Consider the following 22845-nt stretch of genomic DNA (forward strand, 5'->3'; position numbering starts at 1 on the left):
AACATCAAATCAATTGTAGTGTTGGGAAGACTTTTACTGAGGATAACAAAGCAGAAGAATACATTACGGATGCATCTAGGGAGATAGACAGCTCCCTGTAGCTTTGCTACTTTCTTCTTCTTCCACCCCTGTCTGTAACAAAACTTATGTACTAATATGAATGCATGAAATGGCTTCTAGGTGTGCACATACAACTCTATTTTCCTCTTAAGAATATATTTTGGAATATATTTTGCAGTAATCATTACTTCAAAAACCATTTCAAAGTGAGAATGAATCCTGTTGCAGGAACTGCATAAGCTTACATAATTAGTTAAAATTTAAACAAGCAGGGTTGAAAATAAAAATATACATATACACTACACAAACTTACATGCACATATTCACATAATTGCAAGGATGCAAATGGCATCAGTATAGACTATTTAAATAAATTATCCATATAAAAAGTAATTTCACAATCACAAGCCGCACCATTTTGACTACAATTTTGCTCCCAAACCAGAAGTGTGGTGTACATTAAGGAGCGGTTGATATATGAAAAAATTTTGGAAATTTCCCAACCCGGAAGTCCGAGCCAGCAGCAGCCCCAGGCAGAGGGGCAGTATTGGCACAGCGGCAGTGCTGCCCAGCCCCAGGGGGCGCAGTGGTGGCACCGGCTGGGCAAGCCCCTCTCTCTCTTCCCAGCTGCAGCAGTCAGGGATGCTCCTCTCCCTCCTCCCGGCGGCACTGGCCGGGCAAGCCCCTCTCCCTCCTCCCAGCGGCAGCAGTCAGGGATGCCCCTCTCCCTCCTCCCAGCAGCACCAGCCAGGGACACTCCTCTCCCTCCTCCCAGCCAGCAGTGGCCAGGCACACCCCTTTCCCTCTTCCCAGCGGCACTGGGCAGGCACGCCGTTCCCTGGCCTCCTGGCGGCAGCGGCGAGCGGGGCTGGGGTCGCTCCCTGGCGGCCGTCCTGAGCAGAGCTGAGCCAGTAAACGCTGCGTTCCTGCGATTCTGTTATAATTGGGAACTTTGTGAAAGTAGCACATGGATCCACGCTGCGAACGAAAGTGCGGCTTACAGTCCAGTGCGTCTTATATATGGACAAAGACCTCAACGTTGCCGACACCCCAGAAGTGCGGCTTATACTCAGTGCAGCATGTAATCATGAAATTACTGTATTTCTGTTTACAGGACTGAATTACATAAACTGCAGAAGTCAGCACAGCAGAGAGCTTATCCTTAAACTGCTTCTGGGTCTTGTAATTCAAGTAGTATGGGACAGCAAAATACCATACAAATAACTAGGGAACCTCAGAAATGAGAATATAAATAAACTTGCAATTTAACTTAGACATTTAGTATTACCTTGAGATTTTTAACAAGATAAAGTTGTATTATCATCTTCTACCACTACTTTTTTCTAACATGATATGCTTTCACAGCTTTCCTTGCTGGTATTACACTGGCAATAAATGAATGAGCAGAGACATTTCTTAGATACTTCCTATCATCTTGACCTCTCCATTATGGTGTACATGTTCAGCTAATGATGGAACTGAAGGCTTCGCAGAGCTACAATGAAAATAACCGATTTCATCTTATAAAAAAACTTAGGTTAATTACTTGTCCCTGTCTGATTTTCTCACTTTCAAGAACTAATTTTGCCAGATAGAAACTAAATGGTGATCTGGCAATTCCCTCTTGTTTCAGTATCTGTAACCCTACATCACATAACCTGGAGTATTACATACTTTGAACTAAATCTAAGATTTTTATGAACATATGAAAAATTGCTAGAAAAATAATTTCTTGAACTTTCAGTAAAAAGTTATGTGAAAAAGTCTAATGTAGTCAGACATAACTCTCATCCTCAAAACTGAAAAAATTAATAGGTGTTAAATTCTACATTGAAATGATGCTCTTTTTCCCTAAGTGAAAGATTAATGACAGCTTCAATTAAACAAAAAGAAAACAAATTATGAATAATTTATATGAAAGATTCGAACCAATCTTGTGAGCACATGGAGCTGTGAGACACAAAATGCATGAAATTCTATGGGGACAATAAAGGGTTGAATATAACCTATTCAAACAATTACACAGACACAACACATATTTTACGTCAATGTCTTCTCACAGTAATTTTATCTAGAGAAAAATATTTTATTACAAAATCACTGATAATAAATGCAGAAACCTAACAGCTAAAAAAACTGGAATATAATTTGAGGTATAAAGCTAAATAAAACATAACAGTATAATATTGGCATAATAACATTAATAATGACAATGACAACATTAAAACATTATTGCCTTATTGAATCGAGCATTCAGGTAAGATTTTCTTTTTTTCTCCTATATTTAAGCTATTTTTGTACATACAAATTCAAGGTAATATTAATTTTTTATGTAGCCTCCATTTTTGGTTAGAAAAAAGGAAAATGAAAATTCTTTAAGTGAGGACTGTCATGTCAAGCCTGCCATAGCAAAATCTACCAAAAAAGTCTACCCAAAAGCTTTGGCCTACATCTACCGTGCTCTAATTGTTTACGTATGCATAGAAAAGGAACACAAATGAACTGCTAACAACTTTACATCCTTATTAACACATTCATGGTGAGAATGTAGAAGGTGATGGTAACCAAGGTTACAACTGCTAATTGGATTTAATATAAGGAAAATCAACAAGATTGGCCTGGGGTGGCATGTCTCCTGAGGCCACTGGCAGCTTAGGCTGATCCTGTAATTGTAAAGCAATACATCCTTAAAACAATTGCCCTGCTGGGCAACATGCTGCACTGGGCAGAAGGATGTGGAACACCTACAGTACAAGGAGCAGTTTTCATAACTTTAACATAAACAGATACTTATGGAAATTACATAATCTACTATTATTCTGGTGAACATTTCTGCACATTTTAAAATTACATTTCTCTGTATAATCTCTCTTCTATAGTTTTACTCACAGATACACTTTGTTTGGCTATTATACTAAAGTTACTACTATATTTTTTAAAACATGTCTATAGAGACTTTTGTAGGTGTAGTATTGTGGATTTACTAGCTGGTTCTGCAGCCTCATTCCTAAAATCTACTTAATAGTTGCACGTATAAGATGATAATTCAGAAGAAACTAACTCCATATCCTTAGATAATTACTCTTTTTTCACATTTAATTTTTGTGTTTTAAATTACATGGTTTTCTTAGATTAAAATACAGATCTTAAACATCCCATCACTCCCTGTCAGATTAACAGTTCAAGGCTTGCAGTATAAAAGGAAACCTAGACACACCCTATTTCACAGGATTTTCATCAAAGAATTACATTATTTTGATAAAAATCAGGCAGCCAAACACTTCAAACTCAGATGAAGAAATTTTCTTGTTCTGAAATTAGGTTTGGGTGTTTAGATAAAGATTCCAGATTTAAAGGATGGTTAGGGTTAGATGGGACCTTGAAAGACCATCTAGTGATAAATCATTCGTACACAATTAGAACTCTCACACAATTATCATAACTTACAGTTAAATCCCAGGTATTCACTTGAGGAAAACCTTTACTGGTTTTGGCTGGAATAGAGTTCAATTTCATAATGGTAGCTCACACGGGGCTGTGTTTTAGATTTTTGCTGAAAACAGTGTTAATAACTCAGGGCTGTTTCAGCTTTTGCTAAGCAAGGCTGACATAAAGAACTCTTCTGCTCCTCACCCCACCCCACCAGTGAGGAGACTGGGGGTGCACAAGGAGTTGGGAGGGGACATAGCCAGGAGGGCTGATCCCAACTGACCAAAGGGATAAATCATATTCTATGGTGTCATACTCAGCATATAAATCTGAAAGGAGAAGAAAGAAGCAGAAACATTCAGAGTGGCATTTTTCTTCCCAAGTAACCGTTACACACGATGGAACCTGGCTTTCCTGGAGATCACTGAACACCTGACTGCCCATGGGAAGCAGCAGATAAATTCCTTACTTTGCTTTCATTTGTGGGTTTTGACTTGTCTATTAAACTGTCTTTATCTTAACCCATGATTTTTCTCACCTTTTCCCTCTGCTTCTCTTCTCCATTCCACCAATTGAGTGAGAAAGCAGCTGTGGGGGGCTGAGCTGTCTGTCAGGGTGAAGAGCAAAAAAACCCCAGCAACTCCCACTTTTTCTTGTTTGTTTAATTATATTTCAGAATGACTATTAGCTTGCTCAGTCAAAAATTCGATGTGGCTACATGGGATTTACCTATGTCAAACAGATTATTCATAATCATATTTTACTTTCTCTTAGAGAAGCAGATGGCATCATCTGCTCACATAAAAAGAAACCCTTCCTTAAATTAGATGCTTGATCATTTGCCATGACTTCTACATTTAATTTGCATATAGCAACACAAATTATCTAGTTACTCACTTGACTATACTTCCACATACATTTATCTATAATTCCAGTTAGGAATACAATGGGGAAAAGTGGTTTATACTAGTGACTACATTTCAACACTAAGTATGTGCTCTTGGGCCATTAGCTTAATGTGTTTCACATGGTGTTCTGAATTAAGGACCAGTCCATGCCCTATGCAGAAGAGGCTACAAATAACATTCGGGAACATAGATTATAATAATAACCAAGTTTTGAACTAGGATCCAGAGAAACACTAGACACTCTGCAAAGATAGTCAGACACAGAATTGCTTCTAGGCAAATTGCTTAATCAATGTTAGTACATATTTACGTATTCCCATCATAATAATTTGAATTCACCACATATACATTGAATCGCAGTATAAATAGATACTGTCAGCTCAGACTGATTAATAAAGAAATAATTTTAAATTTCTTACTTTCAATTATATTCATTATCTTTTCAGAAGACAAAAACCCTGCAAATACTTTTGCATAAAATTATGAGCTTTCAAGATCTTGATTATTTTCAATCAAAGAAAAAAACCTTACTAAGCTTTCCCCAATTCTAGAAAATATCAGAGAAAGGGATATGAATTTGCATATTGCCTGGTGAATAGAAAAGTATAGAAGAGCACTAACAATTTGAATTGATACAGTCTTCATGTATTAAAAATCAACACAGCCTAGAGGTCTGGTCTCAAAACTAAAATAGAGGCTACAAAAAGGTATCAATAAAATGATTCTAAAACTATGCAGAAAGCTTGATCTGGAATACTGTGCAAAACTGGTCATTCCTTTTCAAAGTGGAACAGGAATAGACAAGACCTTTTAAGATACTCATGGGAACATGGAAACTATGACAAAAAGGGAAAGTTGTATTACAGGTCTCTCAAAATATGATGAACACTACAAGGGATGAATCTTCAAAGTTTAGAAACAATGTATACAGAAATAAAATGATAATAAATTTAGCTTGATAAAGAGATTATTTCTAGCTATCAGAGAAGCAAAGTCAATTCCAGCTTTATGTTCCACTACATCAAGTTAGTTGGCTAGATGAAATTGTTTTGAGTATAAAAAAAATTTACTCACTATAAATATAAACTGTATGAATATAAACTCCCAAATCCAACAAACTGTAAACTAAACAATACTTTTTGAGAACTTATGCCTCCTTTGATGATAGAATGATTCAAAACTTTAAAGGTATTCTCAGAACCAAGAAGTTAGAGTGTCACCTAAAACTGAACACAAAGGTTTTAATCTTCAAGTAAAGTAGACTAAGGTGATAAAAATTTGAGGATATTATTATAATTAAGTTGACAACAATAATGGAAAAATGTTTCAAAGGAACCTTCGTTGAATTCTGTTAAATTATTTCAGAATTTATTTGATTTCAATGAAGCTAGAATATCTTAACATCAAATAAAATGAAATGGTGCAACTGATTTTATTAAACTCTTTAAATACATTCCAATGTTTTCATGAGTTTAATTATTTTATATTTTTTTCTCCACTGCTGTTCAGTATTCCATTTACTTGCTTAATGAAAAAAGAAATTTCTTAATGATCATAACCTGCTTCCTGTTCTGTAAGCTTCCTTCTGTTTTTCACAGAGAGAAAAATATTTCTTTCCATGAAAATGGACTGGGAAGGCTGGGAGAACTGGGTTTGTTCAGCCTTGATAAAGGAAAGCGTAGGGGAGACATTATCATCACGTTCCAGTATTTCAAGTGAGGCTACAAAGATGAAGACTCCCTTTTACAACAAGTTACAAGGAAAAGACAAGAAGTAATGGATACAAGTTGAGACACTCTGATTAGACACAAGAGGAAAATGCTTTGCAGTGAGAACAATGAGCCATTGAAATAAACTCCAAAGGAAAGGTGCTGGATTCCCCAACACTGGATATTTTTAAGACTGAGCAGGACAGGGTGCTGTGCCATCTTGTCTATATTGTGCTCATGCCAAGAAAGACTGGTCAAGATGATCCTGGAGATTCCTTCCATCTTGGTATTCTATGATTCTGTGAAAAAATTAATGAGACTTGCTTGCAATTTTAAGATAATTTTCCTTCGGAAAAGTGGCATTGTGAAATGCCTACTTTGGGGTTTAGTTTTAAATGGAGAGTATTTTTTAATGCCTTAGCTGAAGTTCTGAGATAAAGAAGACATTTTGCTGAATCAGAAGCGTACACAAAAGCATATGGCAGAGGTCAACAAAAGATGCAGTCTGCATTCCACTTTGCTTCCTTCCAAACTCAGAATTGTCACCTACAGAGCAAAGAAGCAAAGAGCTGGAGCTTGATGACACCGACTCACATGGGCACAAGACTCACCAAATAAACCCATACTAAGGGAATCAGGTCCACAGAAGAGCTGTAATATACTGAAAAATGAAGTTTAATTCAGAAAGAAGGGACTTGAATAGCTCATCAGAAGTGGTTTTGTACACTTAGAACAAATAATTTGCTATATTCTTTATTTTCTTCTGTTTCATTATTTTTCAGTTTCCAGTGCTAAACTCTGTATCTTCACTCAAGGCCAGCCAGAAAATGTTTCAATATTGAAAAGGCAACAACTACTAAGCAAAATCAAAATTGATTTTAGACTAAATTTTAGACTAGAAATGTTCACAAGTGAAATAGGGATTTTCAGTCAACATCCTGCAAGTTGGAAAGACATCGCCAGCAAAAGCTTATACTGAACATCATTTTCTTCAGATGTGAGGGATAGAAAAAGTCATGGTTGAGAGAGTGGGAAGCAAAGAAAATGAAACGGAAAGCTTGGCAGGCCTCAAGAGACATTCGTGTTTTATTACCTGTTGTGAAGATTATTTTTCTACAGCCCATCACGATATTAAATGACACACGGTACCTTCCCCAGTAATTTCTCTGGCTTTCTTACACACTTCATTAACTAAGCAGCACTCTACAGGCGAACTTATTTTTGAACAAGTTTTAATATTAATAGGGTTAAAAGATGTTAAATCTATGGATTCACCAGTTCTGAACTGTATTTCCAGTTAATTTCTAAATCCCATCTGGTAGATTGGAATGCTTATCTCATGAATTTCAAACCAAATTAAATGTTGAATAGCAGTCAAGCAGAAATCAAAATATGCAAATTTCCACATACCCCAATTCCTTAATAACTACCTCCTCTTATTATTAATAGCTACATGGTAAAAGAAATTAAATAAAATTTAAAAATAAAATAGCAATAGTAATTAAATGTGGGGATAATATACTTGACATCTTTTTTCATAGAATCATTGATTTTTAATTTCCTCTTATTTCTCTGAAGGTATTCTAAGATGAGAGTGAGCTATAACAATATTTTAGGATATAAAAAATAAACGATAAAATTTGCAGTTTTTAATGCTGCCTTTTTGTATTCCCTTCTGTAGCAGAAACTTACATTCTGTATCATTTACTACTGAATACAATAATTTTACCACATTAAGTAAGGGCTTTATTTCACCAAAACTGCACAGCTTTCAAGCAGACCACTGTCTCTTCATTTGGACATTTCTTCAGTGCTTAGGAACAACTATGCACCTTCCAGTTTAGATAGGGAAATATAGTGCCTATTTAACACTCATTAATGAAATTGGAGCAGGCATATTGAACTGGATATGTTTCAAATATTCAGTCCTGCTGTAGCCTGAAAATGTCAGTTGAGTTAAGCAGACAAGCAGACAATTTTTGCTTAGACTCGGGGCAGTTGGAAGCCTTTACATACAAGTTCCCGTTCTTACTCACCTGGCCAGGTCTACCGATGTAAGTGGCTTTATTTCAATGAACAAAAACTGCAGGATTAAAATTCTTATCAATGAATAACTTTATTCAGTTCCATATGATTCATTTTAACTCCACCATGTAAACTGTCAACTTACATTGCCTGAAAATCTACTATCAATAGCTTTGCATGCAGAAATTCAACCATCTCTTGCAATAGCATGTTTAATATACGAAGATAATTTTAAAATCCAGCCATCTAACACCAGGTTAGACACATGATACTTTGTTCCTATTAACAGGCAGGAATAAAGGGCTAATGAGGTGCCTTTAGATAATGCCCAGCTGCATCCATCAGAGACCAAATGCCATTGCACTGATTAAGATCACAAAGACTGTAAGTGACCCATATTTGGTCACTGTTGCTTAAAGACTTTACCATTCACAGAACATCAATACTGATTCATAAGACAGCATGCAAGTCAGAATGAACCATGCATAACATAAAAGACCAAAAAAAGCAAATTGAAAGAGTAAACAGATGTTATATCAAAGTGTTTCACACACGGAGGAAATGCAAGCAATGGCAAACAGTACAATTTTAAAAATAAATGTAACACCTCTCAAGTTCATTTGAGCATGCCACCATCACAAAATGCAACTTTTTCACTCACCAAAGTAGAGTTATGTGAAGCATCACCTGAGACTTCGGGTGTTCTTGTGCTGTTTGGAAGTCTGTGAGGGTTACGAGCTATCGCTTGGCACCAGCCCAACATTTTCTCCTTCCACTTATCCCTTCTCAATTTCTGAAATTCTGAAAATAATTTAGATTCCCTGAAACATTGACACTTTGAATTCATTGTGTGCATGTCTCTGGATGCATGCCTTTAAAAACCACTTTTTAAGTTGTATCTGAACAAGCTAATAAACATATTTTTAATAGAACATGTTTTTCTAAAGTATTTCAAAGTGCTAAAGCATAAAAGTTAGAAAAGAGTCATGCACTTTCAGCACACCTTACATGCATTAATACTATTTTAGTGTCAGCAAATACAGTGCTTTCTCCCCACGTTAAATTTTCCTCAAGTTGTAACTTTAATTTTAAAAGTGTTATTTTAAAGAGAATTTATTATAGAATACCTCTGGGACTAGCACCATCCCAAAAGCTATATAACATTTGGATAGAAACCCCCCACATTCACTGAAACAAGCAGAAATATCCCTAAAGCAGTGGCAGATACTAGATACAAATAAACAGTGTGAAAACACACAAACCTGTATGTACCCATGCCCAGAATACCTGGTTCATCTTGAAGTGCTATGCTAGAATGTGTTGTAAATAGTAAAATCTAATGTAGGCACACCAGAAATAAATGCTATGTGCCAACTGCAAATTGCCTCTAAAGTCACTTTTAGTTTGTGACAATAACAAAATACCTTTTAAATAACACTACCTCATTCTGGAAATGCAGCACTAGTAAAGCATGCTATTAGGCATAAGAAACCTTCATTAAGTATGTTTAAAATTTTGCTTTTTTTTTTTCCCAACTGAAGTTGGCAATGGAAGTATTCAGTGCAAAACTTTTCTAATTACAGTAGTTTCACGAATACAAGCCGCACGGATTATAAGCCGCACTTCCGGTGCCTCGACAATGTTGCTGTCTTTGTCAATAGATAAGCCGCACCCCGAATATTAGCCGCACTTTCGTTCGTCGCGAGAATCCGTGCACAGCTTTCACAAATTGGCCAATTAGTAACAGGATCGCGGCATAGCGGGCTTTACTGGCTCGGGGCGGGGCCAGGAAGGCTCAGCCCGCTCATGGTTGCCGACGGGGCCGGGTAGCCCAGCTCAGCGCCACGGCTCGGCGGGGCTGGCCGGGTGGTGCTGCCGCCGCCGCCGGGCTCGCTGGCCCCCCTCTCCCGTCAGCATCGCCCCGCTGCCGCGTTCGCTAGCCCTGCCGGCGGGCTGCCGCCGCCGCCGCCCAGCTCGCCGGCCACGCCGCGCCGCATTCCCTAGCCCTGCCGGCGGGCTGCCGCCGCCCGGCTCGCCGGCCGCGCCGCGCCGCGTTCCCTAGCCCTGCCGGCGGGCTGCCGCCGCCCGGCTCGCCGGCCGCGCCGCGCCGCGTTCCCTAGCCCTGCCGGTGGCCTGCCGCCGCCGCCGCCCGGCTCGCCGGCCGTGCCGCGCCACGTTCCCTAGCCCTGCCGGCGGGCTGCCGCCGCCGCCGCCCGGCTCGCCGGCTGCGCCGCGCCGCGTTCCCTAGCCCTGCCGGCGGGCTGCCCCCTCCCGTCTGCACCGCCGCCGCGTTTGCTCGCCCTGGCCGGCACTGCAGGCCCCCGCACCGCCGGGCTCCCCCACGCTGCTGGCCCCGATTCTGCTGGGCTTCCCCCGCTTCCAGGCAGCCCCACCCGCTGGGCTTCCTGCTTCTGCCATGCTCCCCTGCACTGCTAGCCCCAGTTCTCCCAGGCTCCCCCGCCCTACTGACCCGGCTCTGCCGCACCCCTGCCCTGCCCTGCTGGCTCAGGCTCTGCCGCCCGCCCCCCACACTGCTGGCCCCGCCTCTGCCAGGCTTTCCCACCTCTGCCGGGGCCGGCTGGGCTCCAGCTTGGCTTGGGGCTGCCGCGGGCTCTCACTTTCGTGTTGGCAGCTTTTAGAATTTTGTTAATGTATTAGCCGCCCCGGAATATTGGCTGCACTTCCGGGTTTCCACCAAAATTTTGGTCAATTTTGGTGCGGCTTGTATTCGTGAAATTACTGTAATTAAAAAAAACCCAAACTTTGAGCAATTTTATTCTCAACACCTGAAGCAATTTCAAATCTGGTTGTTTATAACATACTTTAATTTAGAATGTGTTATTCTCTAGAATCATGAAACATAATAAACAGAAAGATTAACCTACCAGATTGAGTGCCTAGTACTCCAAGTAAGGGTAGCACTAGCCTGAATAAAACCGGAACATACATACAAAAATGCTAAAGACCTCCCATGGCACTATGCAGCATCACTGAATATTATGCACTTGTAACTTAAGTTCATTTTTTCTGTACATCTCCATGCAGGACACAAATTATTACAGCAGATTGCATCTTTCCAGGTTCTGAGTCTGACAAACTACAACCCCTTCCTGAATAACAAAAGTTCTACCATTTTCACACTTAACCATTAATATATAGTTTTCAAAGTACGAAATGCAAAAAGCTGTACTCCCCACACAATGGAATGGATAGGAATAAGTGGAAATTAGCCGTAGCTTTATTGCACTTGAGATGACTAGGTGAGGCAACAGATTAACTGACTTTTACAATTTTTTGGTCTCTTGAAATCTTCACATGAGATACAAAATCATGCTCAGTAAGCGATCGATCAATCCTTTCTATACTGCCTGTACCTGTGAAGACAAGAAATCATCTGAATATTGGTACAGTCCTATTCTGGTCTTCTTGGTGTGCAGAACCCTTTGGAAGATTTGCAATTATTTTTTGCCCTGAGCAATCAAAATGACTGTCACTGTCCAGATCATAACTGAAAGGAGGACTTTGCTCTCACTCATACACCTGAAGAACCACCACAAATAAATTTCATGTAAACAATCTCAATTATAGATTTGTTAAAAAAAAAATAGAAGAATTAATTAATATTTTTAAGGCGAGAAAAGTTTTACTTATAATTTAGCCAAGCAAAGGGACACACAATTATTGTTAATCTTGTACAATATCAATGCTAAAAAATGAAAGGGGTGTTAAGGGGGTTTAAGGATGATGTATTAAAAATTAGCCAGTTGTATGAAATAAAAGCATAATATCTCTAAAAAAAGTTCATAAATCTATCAAGAGAAAAGAATTTATATGCTTAATTCAGGAGCATAATCAGATTCAGGCAACAAAGGCTATATCTCTTCAATCCTTACCAGAATCTAACTGCTATCACAGAACAGCAGGAAATTGAACACAAAACACACTGTCCTTTATCTAAACTAAGTTTTGTTCTCTGTGTTCAAAGATTCCCAACAGCAATCAAAGTGATGGTATTTGTCCAGCTGCATGATTTGGCAGACCATTAAAATATTCCAGCAGAGCTACAGGAATACTGAAACACAAATAGCCTTCAATACTGAGCTCTGCTAAGATAAATACAGTCACTGTTATTCATTATGTATCTCTTGTCTGAGTCTTACCAAGCTGTGACTTCTAATCAATTATTCTAATTTGGATAAAACCACGAATTGATGGGTTGAAAGCAGTAGAAATCTCTGACAGCTTCTGCTATTTCTGTGCTACAAGTAAGTCACTGGCTTTTCTTAACCAGCCAGTTATTACTCGATGATTGCTGTGTTTCACAAGGACAATTCAGTGTAACCACAGCATAACAACATAATGACACTAAAACTTTCTACAAATAAGAAGCTTAACTTCAGGTTTTAAAATTACTTCTATATTAAAAATAAATAAATTCATATTAGAATATATGTGATTTTGTCAACAGCTTTAAAAGTACAGTAATATCTCACCATTGTGGTGGTTCACTAGTGGTTCTTTCAAGTCAGGGGAAAAAAAATTACTTTCCACATACAAATATGATCATTATCTGTAAAATTTTATATCATCAGAAGTGCTGACTGCTTCTGCCCCTCCAAACAGAGGACTAATTTTCTGAGTCCAGTATTGAATTAAAATAGCATGAGAAGCCATCAAGCTAGAGAAGTCTTAGCTTTGTGACTGATACCTGCAGCAACCAACTAAAGTACCTGTATAAAACCCAATAAAATAACTAATGTTCTAGCCTCATTAAAAACAATGCAGAGACCAACAGAAAACAAGCACATGTACCCAAAAAATAATTAAGTGGACACCTAGAATGGTACCAGTCACAACCATAATGGTACTAACTTTCTTGTATAGCTACTAGATATACAGAATCAAACACCTCTTCATTAAATGTATGTAAGATTCTGAATTTAAACATGTCATGTTTATTAATGTCTGCTTTCAGAAGTGCTTCTAGGGCACTGCTGGAAGAGTAAACCCAATTATGCACATCTAAATGCCTTTCCCTACCTGTAAAGACAAAATAGAGTTGTCATTTAAGTTAGCTATGCAGCTCTTTCAAAACATCATTGCAGAATCAGCACCCCTCTCTAGAGTATTAGACATTATATTATAACCAAGTTTTCTAGAACTTATAGTTTGTTTAAGCTTGCAAACTGTCAGCTACGGCCTATTCTTAAATTAATATCTATATTATCCAACCAATTTTTAGAAGTTACTTTGATGGTCCTGTACCATAATTAAACATACACAGTAAATTCATGAATACAAGCCGCACTGAGTATAAGCCGCATCTCTGGGTGTTGGCAAATATTTCGGTTTTTGTCCATAAATAAGCCGCACCTGAATATAAGCCGCTCTGTTGTTCGCAGCGAGGACCCGCATGCAACAAAGTTGCCAAATACTAACAGAACCGCGGCATGGTGGGGGGTTCACTGGCTGAGCTAAGGCTGTGCAGGCTCGGCCCGCTAGGGGCTGCTGACGGGGCCAGGTGGCCCAGCCCGGCGCTCACACTCGGGGCTGGCCGCCGCCTCTGGGTTCGCTCGCCCCGGCCCCACTCCCGCCGCGGCGCTGGCCAGGCACGGAGAGAGTGCCCCGCTCCCACCGCAGCGCCGGCCGGGCACGGAGAGAGCACCCCGCTCACGCCGCGGTGCTGGCCGGGCACAGAGCACCCCCTGCTCCCACCATGGCGGCAGAGGGCGGGGGTAGAGCACCGCCCCTCCTCCCCGGGCTGCAGCAATGGCAGCGTGCCCCCCCCCCCCGCCCTCCCCGAGCCGCGGCAATGGCGGCGCCCCCCCCACCGTCCTCCCTGACCCGCGGCAATGGCGGCGCAGGGCCCCCGTCGGCTCCCCGAGCCATGGCAATAGCGGCGCAGGGCCCCCATCGGCTCCCCGAGCCGCGGCAATGGCGGCGCGCCCCCCCCCCGTCCTCTCCGAGCCACGACAATGGCGGCGCGGGGCCCCCCCGTCTCTCCCCTGGGCTGCGGCAGAGGAGGAAAGAGAGCTCTCCCGCCTCTCTCCCCGCCCCCCGTGCTGCCTGCAGGGAGCCAGGGCAACACAGTAACACTGTAACAATCGCGGAATGCCGGCTTTTACTGGTAGGTGCTTGGCTCGGCGCCCTGGTTGGCACGTCTGGGGTTGTAAATGTCAGAAAATTATTCACAGATTAACTGCCCCCGACTATTAGCCGCACTTCCGGGTTTCCACCAAAATTTTTGTCAAATTGCTGCGGCTTGTATTCATGAAATAACTGTAATTATTTCCAACTAAATTCAGTCTTTGTTGATTTGTTCTTTTCTCTTATACTGCTAATATGTACTTTAACTTGTCCTTAATACTTTAAGATTTTGATTCTTTTTTGTGGCAACTAAAGATGCAAATTTCACTTATTAATTCAAAAAATTCAATCACGGAAAATAAATAAATTTAAGACGATTGGTACAAAATTTATTGCACCTAATACTGCTTTGTTTAACCACTTCGTAACTACTATGCCCAAAGCATGACAAGAAAGCTCTAAAAATTGTCAAAGGAAGCAGTCTCTTGGGTTACTAATGATTTTGAATTTGAGGGTATGTTCGTCTTAATACTTGTTTTTTACCCCCCATACAGAAGACGATCTCTTTTGTAAAGCAGAAAGCAATTCTAAATCACTCAAGGTTCTTTAGAAAAACACCAATAATGTTTTTTACCCATGGTAAGTTTTTAGCATTGTAACTATGCCATTTTGCATTTGTGAAGACTTCAAGAAAAAATGTTGAGAAATGTATATTTAAGGCAACTGATACACTGTTTTAAAAAACACTACCCTTATACATTTAGATATTGTATAAACGTCTTTATTTGCTGATGCAGTTTTTGAACTATTTTTGTAAGCAACCTCTATTCCATCCTCAAATGTGACTTTCTAAAGGGTTCTTGCTGTTAATATCACAGCTACTCTTCAAGGGAATGCTTTGCTCATCCAAGGTTAAACATCTCTGTTGAATTTTCCCCAGACCTTCAAAAAGCAATGCAACTGTATGTGCTACTACTATAGAAGAGCAATGAAAGGGTGCCTAACCCATCCCTCAGGACCTCTCCATGTAAATTCCAGATGCATCTGACTCCCAAGCAGAAAGGACAACACCCTTGATATGAACATGGTGTTAAGAACAAGAACAAAGTACATGTTTTTGCTTTGTGAGTTTGCATATATTTAACCATACATGACTGCCAAGCAGCTTAAATCAAAGCTTCAATCAACAATAAAGACATGCCTGGTAAATGCACCTGATAAACCATACCCAGCACTTGGTAGATGAAAACTCTTCAGGGAAGATACAGAAATAGCAGAAAATGTTAAAATGCAAAAATCTACACGAAGTTAAAGCATTAACAACCTCATGAAGTTATCATCACAATTATCCAAATGAACAGGGTATACGTTACAGTAAGTCTTTATGGACTTTGTTCTCCTTTTGCAAAATTAAAAGTTATTTCTTAATGTTTCTTCTCATTCTTATGTGGTTTATTTACAGATTTTATGCTGTAAAATCAAATTCACCTTGAATCAGGCAGAGCTCACTACAGCCCAACAAAGGTTAAATACCCAAAAGACATAATTTAGCCATTAAACACCACTGTATCTAAGGATAGATAATTAATACTGAATTTAAGCTGGCTTTTAAGAAAAAGAGAAAATCAGATTTCATTGAAATACTAGAAGTATATACACCAAAATGTGCTTAAGACCATGCTTGGTCCAACAAAAGCATCTTTCCTTTGTCAGAGAAGCTTTTTTAACAGAAGTTTTTCTGTCAAATACAAAGTTCTGGACAAACATAAATAATCTGCTGACAACCCTAAACACAGAAAGTTCTTGCTTGTGAGCAGTTCAGATACTGCTCCTGTGAGAGGTCAGTCATATAGAACCCACACTAGACAGTGGTAATCACTGCTGGAAAGAAGGGCTTATTCCCTTGCTTAGATATCATTGCTCTTTGTAACACAACCTGTAACAACTCCAGGGCAGGACAGGCCACTGCGACTTTATCTTTGCTGGTCTCTTCAATTTTTCTTACCTCACTTCAGATCGTTTTCAGAATCTCTTTTAGGGTGAGTAGTCACTACTAGCATTAGTCATTTGCCCTCATATTCTAGTATATAATTGTATAAAACATAACTGTTGAATTGGTTTCTGGCCGCAAGTAGCTAATGCTTATTTTTTAATAATCACTGTTTGCAAGGAATTTATTCCTGGTTAGGGTGACCTAATTGCAGCCTTCCAGTACCTGAAGGGAGCCTACAAGAAAAATAGAGAGGGCTTTTTTACAAGTACGTTTAGTTACAGGACAAGAGGGAATAGCTTCAAATAAAACAAGAGTAGGTTTAAATTATACATTAAGAATAATTCTTTACTGTGAGAGTGGTAAGGCACTGGAACAGATTTCCCATATAAGCTGCAGATGCCACATCCCTGAAAGCGTTCAAGGTCAGGTTGGATGGGGCTCTGAGAAATCTGGTCTAATGGAAAGTGTCCCCGACCACTGCAGCTGGTTTGGATCTAGATGATCTTTAAGGTCCCTTCCAACTCAAACCATTCTGTGATTAGTGAGAATTATAGTTATATCCATCAATACGAATCAGTAAGTATTCTGTGACCAGTCAATATCAGTAAATAAATTAAATTATTGAATGCTAGCTGGTAGAAAATTCAGGGTCACCTCTGGAAATGGAGGTGCAGCTATTTTCTTTAAAAACTAAAGATTTGAATTCTTATTAGTGAGAGTACTTACTGAAGTTAAGTTGTATGCATTATAATAAAGAAAATTCTGCTAAATATTTTGAAGAAGACTTTTGTTGTCATCAAGGATATACCACCTAATGAGTTGACAGAAGAGCCAAATGATGAAAACTTGTGACAGATTTACCAAAGGAGTAGATTCAGAATCCTCTTTAATAAAGATTAAATAAGCCCATTAAATAGCTGGTCACCACTAAACTAACTATTGCAAGTAGCTCTTTTTCATATGGCCCCTTCTAGTGGAAATTGTGATCATGACTTACGATCTGACTCACTGTCTGACCTCTGTTAGTAGAAAACCATGACAGATGGCCTGTTCAGGGTTTTTCAGGATAAATGGATTTAAGTTATAAATAATTACTGACCTAGTGGTCTAATGCTGCATTTACTGGTAACAGGTTAAATAACTAGTCCCTTACATAAGTAAAGATTACGTTAACCTAAAAGTTAATAGCTATGTGAATAAGCATTTGAATAATATTACTTTGATAATTTCTGACCAAAAATTCCAGAAAATAAATACAAAAGTAGGACTCAGAAGTGAATGCATGGGAACAAAAGTATGACTCAAATAACAGAAATAAGGCTTTTTTAAAAAAAAAATTAGGCAATAATAATGGTGGCATAATTATTGTAACCAATATTGTAAACGATTATTCTTGTTGCTCTGGTTGCTGTCAAAAAATAACTTGGAAAAATTGAGTAGGGGAAAAAGAAGTTGAAGGATTATGCAGCCCTTCTAGTTTTTGTGTTTGTAGCTGGGAAATAAACAGAAAAGTTTTCCTGAATAGATAATAAATATGGAGAGGTGCAAGAAGATTGGATAACTATCAGTATGGCCCTCTAAACTTAAATTAGTGGGATTCTTAGAAGTGTCTTCCAATAGTTTCAAATTAAGGCTGAACCTAATTTATTACAATGCCAGACCATAATGGTTTACTAATTATTTTCCGTAGAGAAGATTGGGGTTTGTTTCTTTGTGAGATGAAAGCAATACAGTACATGCAGTTAAAACCACAACTCACACAGTGGTCAGCAAGCTAAAATTCACACAGACCATATGCACATCACAGTTATAATATGCCATTCTTCACAAATCATTTTTAAAAAATTAAAGATGTAGTATTTATTGTGCTTGCTAATTAAAGTCTAAAACTAGACACAGCATTAGTTTCTCTCTTCTTATTTAAAAATAACAGCACACTGTAAGTATCCACCCTCTTGCAAATCTTTCCAAAGAACCTTGAAGGAAGATGACATTGGCAAGGATACTGACAAAATTAAAAATTATAAAACTGAGATCTTGAGTGTACAGCAAAAAATAAACACAATGCTTGACGGCATAGTATTGCTCCCTGATTCCCTTTAGTGAACTGGGTGAACACAAAGATTTCTACCTCTGTGGTGGCTGTGGTGCAGCAGCTCAGGCAGCTGAGTCTCATCCTGGTCTCCAACTCTGACAACCCTCCTCTGGCTTTGCTACCACTCGTACTGCTTTCTACTAGGCTATACTGAACCCAGGTGCTGAAACTGAAACAACAGTCTGCAGCACAGCATGGCACAGAGATGTCCATGCAGATGTGCAATGTGGTCTGGCACAGTTGTGCAACACCCATTCATGCAGTCTCATACAAAGGCCCTGTTCCAAAATCTGTTCAGCTGCTGTACTGAAGAGCAGCACCATGGCTAAGCCATAAGCCTTGCTGTCATGACAGCTTTCAATCATTTGTCCCTTCTACAGCTGGGATATAACAGAGACAGGCCTTAGCTTTCCTAAGATAACTTACACCACTGATGACAATGCAATTGCAACACATAGTCCAGATATGGACACTAGGATTGAGGGCAACCTCAGCAAGTTTGCCAATACCACCAAGGTTTGTAGGTCTGTCAGCATACTGGAGGGAAAGGATGCCTTCCAGAGGGACCTTGTCAGGCTTGAGGTGGGCCTGTGTAAACCTCATGTTCAACAAGGCAAAGTGCAAGGTTCTGCACCTGTGTTGGGACAATCTCAAGCAAAAACACAGGTTGAGCAGAGAATGGATTGAGAGAAGCCCTAGAGAAACAGACTTGGGGATGATTGTGGACAAAAAGCTCAACACGACCTGGTGAAGTGCAGTGGCAATTCAGAAAGCAACCACATCTTGGGCTACATCCAGACCATCATGGTCAGCAGCCCAAGGGAGGGGATTCTGCCCCTCTGCTCTGCCGTTGTGAGACCCACCTGAAGGGCTGCATCCTGCCTGGGGGCCTTCAGCTCAGGGAAGATGTGTGCCTGCTAGAACAAGCTAAGTTGGTCATAGGGCTGGTGCACCTCTCCTGTGAAGACAGGCTCAGGGCTGTTCAGCCTGGAAAAGCCTCAAGGGAGCAACTTTCCAGTACCTAATGGGAGCTTACAAGACAGCTGGAGAGGGACTTTTTAAAAGAGCATGTACTGATACGACAAAGGGTAATGGCCTTAAGATGAAGGAGAGGAGGTTTGGATTAGATATTAGAAAAAAATTCTCTGCTGTCGGAATGGTGAGGCACTGGAACTACATGTCCAGAGAGGTTGTGGTGTCCTATCCCCAGGAGTGTTGAAGGCCAGCTTGTAGAAGGCTCTGAGTAATCTGGTGAAGAGGAAGATTTCCTGCCTGTGCAGGGAGGTTGGAAGTAAGGTGATCTTTAAGGTCCCTTCCAACCCAAAGCATTCTGCTATTCTGTGATCTAAATGCCTCCTCAAAGGTAACCATGTTTTTGAATCAACAAGATCTGGAATCGATGCCTTCCATGGCCCTGATGTAATTCACTGACACAGAATCTGTCTTGTGTGTAAGTATGTGCCCTGGTTGCCTATTTTTTCAGGTTTTTTTTCCTCAATGCACTATTATTCTCCCTATTTTCTGAAAATTTCAATCTTTTCATTTACCAAGTCTGGTTTCTTCTGCCTTCTGGCACTTATCAATGTATACTTTTAGTTTAAATCCCTAGAATATATAGCATTTCTCCAATATAGTTTCTTGAGCTGGTACATAGGCTATACCTTCCTTCTTTGGCTACTCAGTTCAAAGTTCAAATTTTATTCATTTAGACGTTTACAGTAATTTCACGATTACAAGCTGCACTGATTACAAGCGGCATCTCTGGATGTCTGCAACATTTCATTCTTTGTCCATACATAAGCCGCACCTGATTATAAGCTGCTCTGCCATTCGCAGCAAGGATCCCCATGCAACAAAGTTGCCAAATAGTAACAGAATCACGAGATCGCGAGGTTTACTGGCTTGGTTTGGTCCATGCATGCTCAGCCTGCTCGGGGCTGCCAACAGGGTCAGGTGGCCCAGCTCGGCGCTGCTGCTCAGTGGGGCCGCTTGGGGCCGGCCGCCGCTGCCGCCGGGCTCGCTTGCCCGGGCCCAGTGCTGCCCCACGGCAGCAGGAGGGCACAGAGGCCCCCCTGCCCGCTCCCGCGGCGCTGGTGGGAGGTGGGTATGCAGCCCTTCTGCCACCCACCGGGCCACGGGGTCGGCAGGAGGGAGCGCCTCGCCTCCCTCTCGGGCCGTGGGGATGGCAGCACGGAGCCCCCTGCCTCTCTCCCGGGCTGCGCTGCCTGAAGGAGGGAGCCCCCCACCTCCCCCCCCCACCCCCCGCACTGCTGGCACGCAGCCTGCCTCCATCCGCTGTGCAACAGAGTAACCAATTTGTAACAATCACGCAATCCCAAGTTTTATTGGCAGGTGCTCAGCTCGGCGCCTCGGCTGAACTTCCAGGGTTGGAAATTTCAGAAATTTTTTCACATATTAGCCACTCCTGAGTGTAAGCTGCATTTCCAGGGTGGGAGTAAAATTTTAGTCAAAATGGTGCAGCTTATGATCGTGAAATTACTGTAGATGTTTTACACTGAATTCAGCCATTTTTATTTCTTTAAGATTCTATTAAAGTTTGTATTATTTTGACACTTAGCTCTCTGTAATGCCATTTATTTTCATATATTGTACATCTTTATAATCACAGTGTTTTTACATGAATCTTTTTCATATGAAGTAAACAAGCAAGTAACCTTCCATTCTAGTGTTTGTTTTTTTTATTATCCTCAGAAAAATAAGTAAACTAGTAAAATATTTTTTGAAACAGTTAATAAATAAAAATTTCATCAATAAAATTCTGGCAAGATAGTAGAACCAACACACTTATCACATTAAGTAAGCATTTAGAAAAACACAGCTACAAAATCATACAACTTGAACAAATAATTTTCACTACATTATCACAGGATTTGTTTACAATTTTGAAATAGATGCCATGCTACAAGGCTCAACAAGCTAGCTGGAATTCCCAAAGCCATTTCATTCTCTTTCTCAAATGCATAAGTGGATTGAGAATACACACTTAGCAAGTTATAGCTCAATGGATAAGATTTTATTAAGGACCCTTTTCTATATATAGCTCCACAGAAAACAAGCATGTTCAGGGAAATGCAAAATAATGGAAAACAGAGATGAATGCAAAAGCTTTAAGACTTAATTAGAAAGTTAAGCACAGAAAAACTAACTTTGGAAGTAAAAACTGTATTTAACCACCGGCCAGCCACCCACAAAAACAGAGAGCATTTCAAGATGTTCTTAAGGGGAAAAGAAATGTACGGGTGAAAACTATGACATACGGACTATTGTTGTTGCTACTCATTTTAAGAGACTCCAAGCACAAAAGGAAGAGTCCAACCTCCCTCTCAGTTTAGGCAATATCTGGGATACAGCAAGTTCAGGACAGGCCCCCAATAATTGGGTACAAGTCAGTGGGAAGAAGCAAAAGATGAATAGCAAAGTGCAAAGAAGATACTCAAACACTAGGGTCAGACATACTCATCTGTGATGTGAAAACTGGAAAAATAAAACATGCACTGAGCATGTAATAAAGCAAAGCACCTTCGGAATCTTATAGCCTAACATGCACTTGGTGGAGGACAGCCTTGTTAACCTCATGTCCATCCTGATGCTATGTCACATTTTGAAGCATCAGGATGTCCCCAGACCATCAGAGGAGATGCAGTGGCATGTTTACAATGACAATCCACTTCTCCTTGCCAACACAAAGCACAACGATATGGTGTGGTCAGGATGGGGCAGACTATTTTCAGACACAAAATATATGGATTCCTTGCACAAGTATTTACCTAAATCTTTAATGACAACCCATGGGACTCCAGTTTGCATAGAGAATTACCAGTTGTTGTTAATACAAACATTATGCACTTTTTATGCCTTATGTTTCCTCAACTGTAACAAAAAAATATTTTCACAAAAAAATATACCTCCAGCTGATGTCTAGGATCATAACATCAAGTAAAACACACAGTTTCAATTTTTTTGCTTGTCTTTAGAAATGACATTTAAATACAAGTTCCATCATAAGACAAAAAGAAATACATCTTTCTGTTATCATCTATGTAAAATTTAATCCCAAAAAGTTTTTTTTCCCAGCAAGTAAAAGCAATATACTGCAATATAGAATGAAGGTGCCAGCTCAAAATTGCTCTTCTGCAGAGCAGAAGCTTTACTATGGAAGGATTTCCATACAGTTTTACAGAAAGAACCCTACAGTCGTTAAATTTAAAAGAGTATCAAAGAAGTCTTGGAATAGAAACAATACTGGGAATCAAAACACACTTTGCTTCACGTAAGCTCGGTACAGATATGAAAAGGCATGGTATCAAAAGTGTGAAAATTATACACTCTTTTTTCATTTGCCACTGAAGTGTTCCCATTCTGGAGTACTAGAACGTACACCTTTCATATTCAGAGATTGGTAAAACCAAACCAAGACTGCCAAGCAAGATACTAGATCCTTATTCCCAGCACCTGTGCCCCACTGACTTTTTTTGCTATTTCCCTATTCTTCTAGCTTGTGACTGCTTAGTTAAAAAC

General features: G+C 40.1%; 1 protein-coding gene across 7 annotated transcripts in view; it reads right to left on the minus strand.

Annotated features, from left to right (window-relative positions):
• The window catches only part of MARCHF1 (membrane associated ring-CH-type finger 1), a 262292-nt gene that overhangs the window by 97792 nt on the left and 141655 nt on the right, over positions 1-22845 (minus strand). For 5 of the 7 annotated variants that reach the window (XM_033061049.1, XM_033061052.1, XM_033061050.1 and 2 more), the window contains one exon: positions 8793-8932. In XM_033061049.1, the coding sequence (XP_032916940.1) occupies positions 8793-8894 (102 nt within the window). In that variant the 5' untranslated portion in view covers positions 8895-8932. Of the gene's footprint in view, positions 1-8792; positions 8933-22845 lie in introns of those variants that run through there. The other 2 variants (XM_033061054.1, XM_042779312.1) reach the window with 1 other exon arrangement.

Source organism: Catharus ustulatus, chromosome 5 (assembly GCF_009819885.2).
Source record: "Catharus ustulatus isolate bCatUst1 chromosome 5, bCatUst1.pri.v2, whole genome shotgun sequence".
In the NCBI taxonomy this organism is placed as follows: Eukaryota; Metazoa; Chordata; class Aves; order Passeriformes; family Turdidae; genus Catharus; species Catharus ustulatus.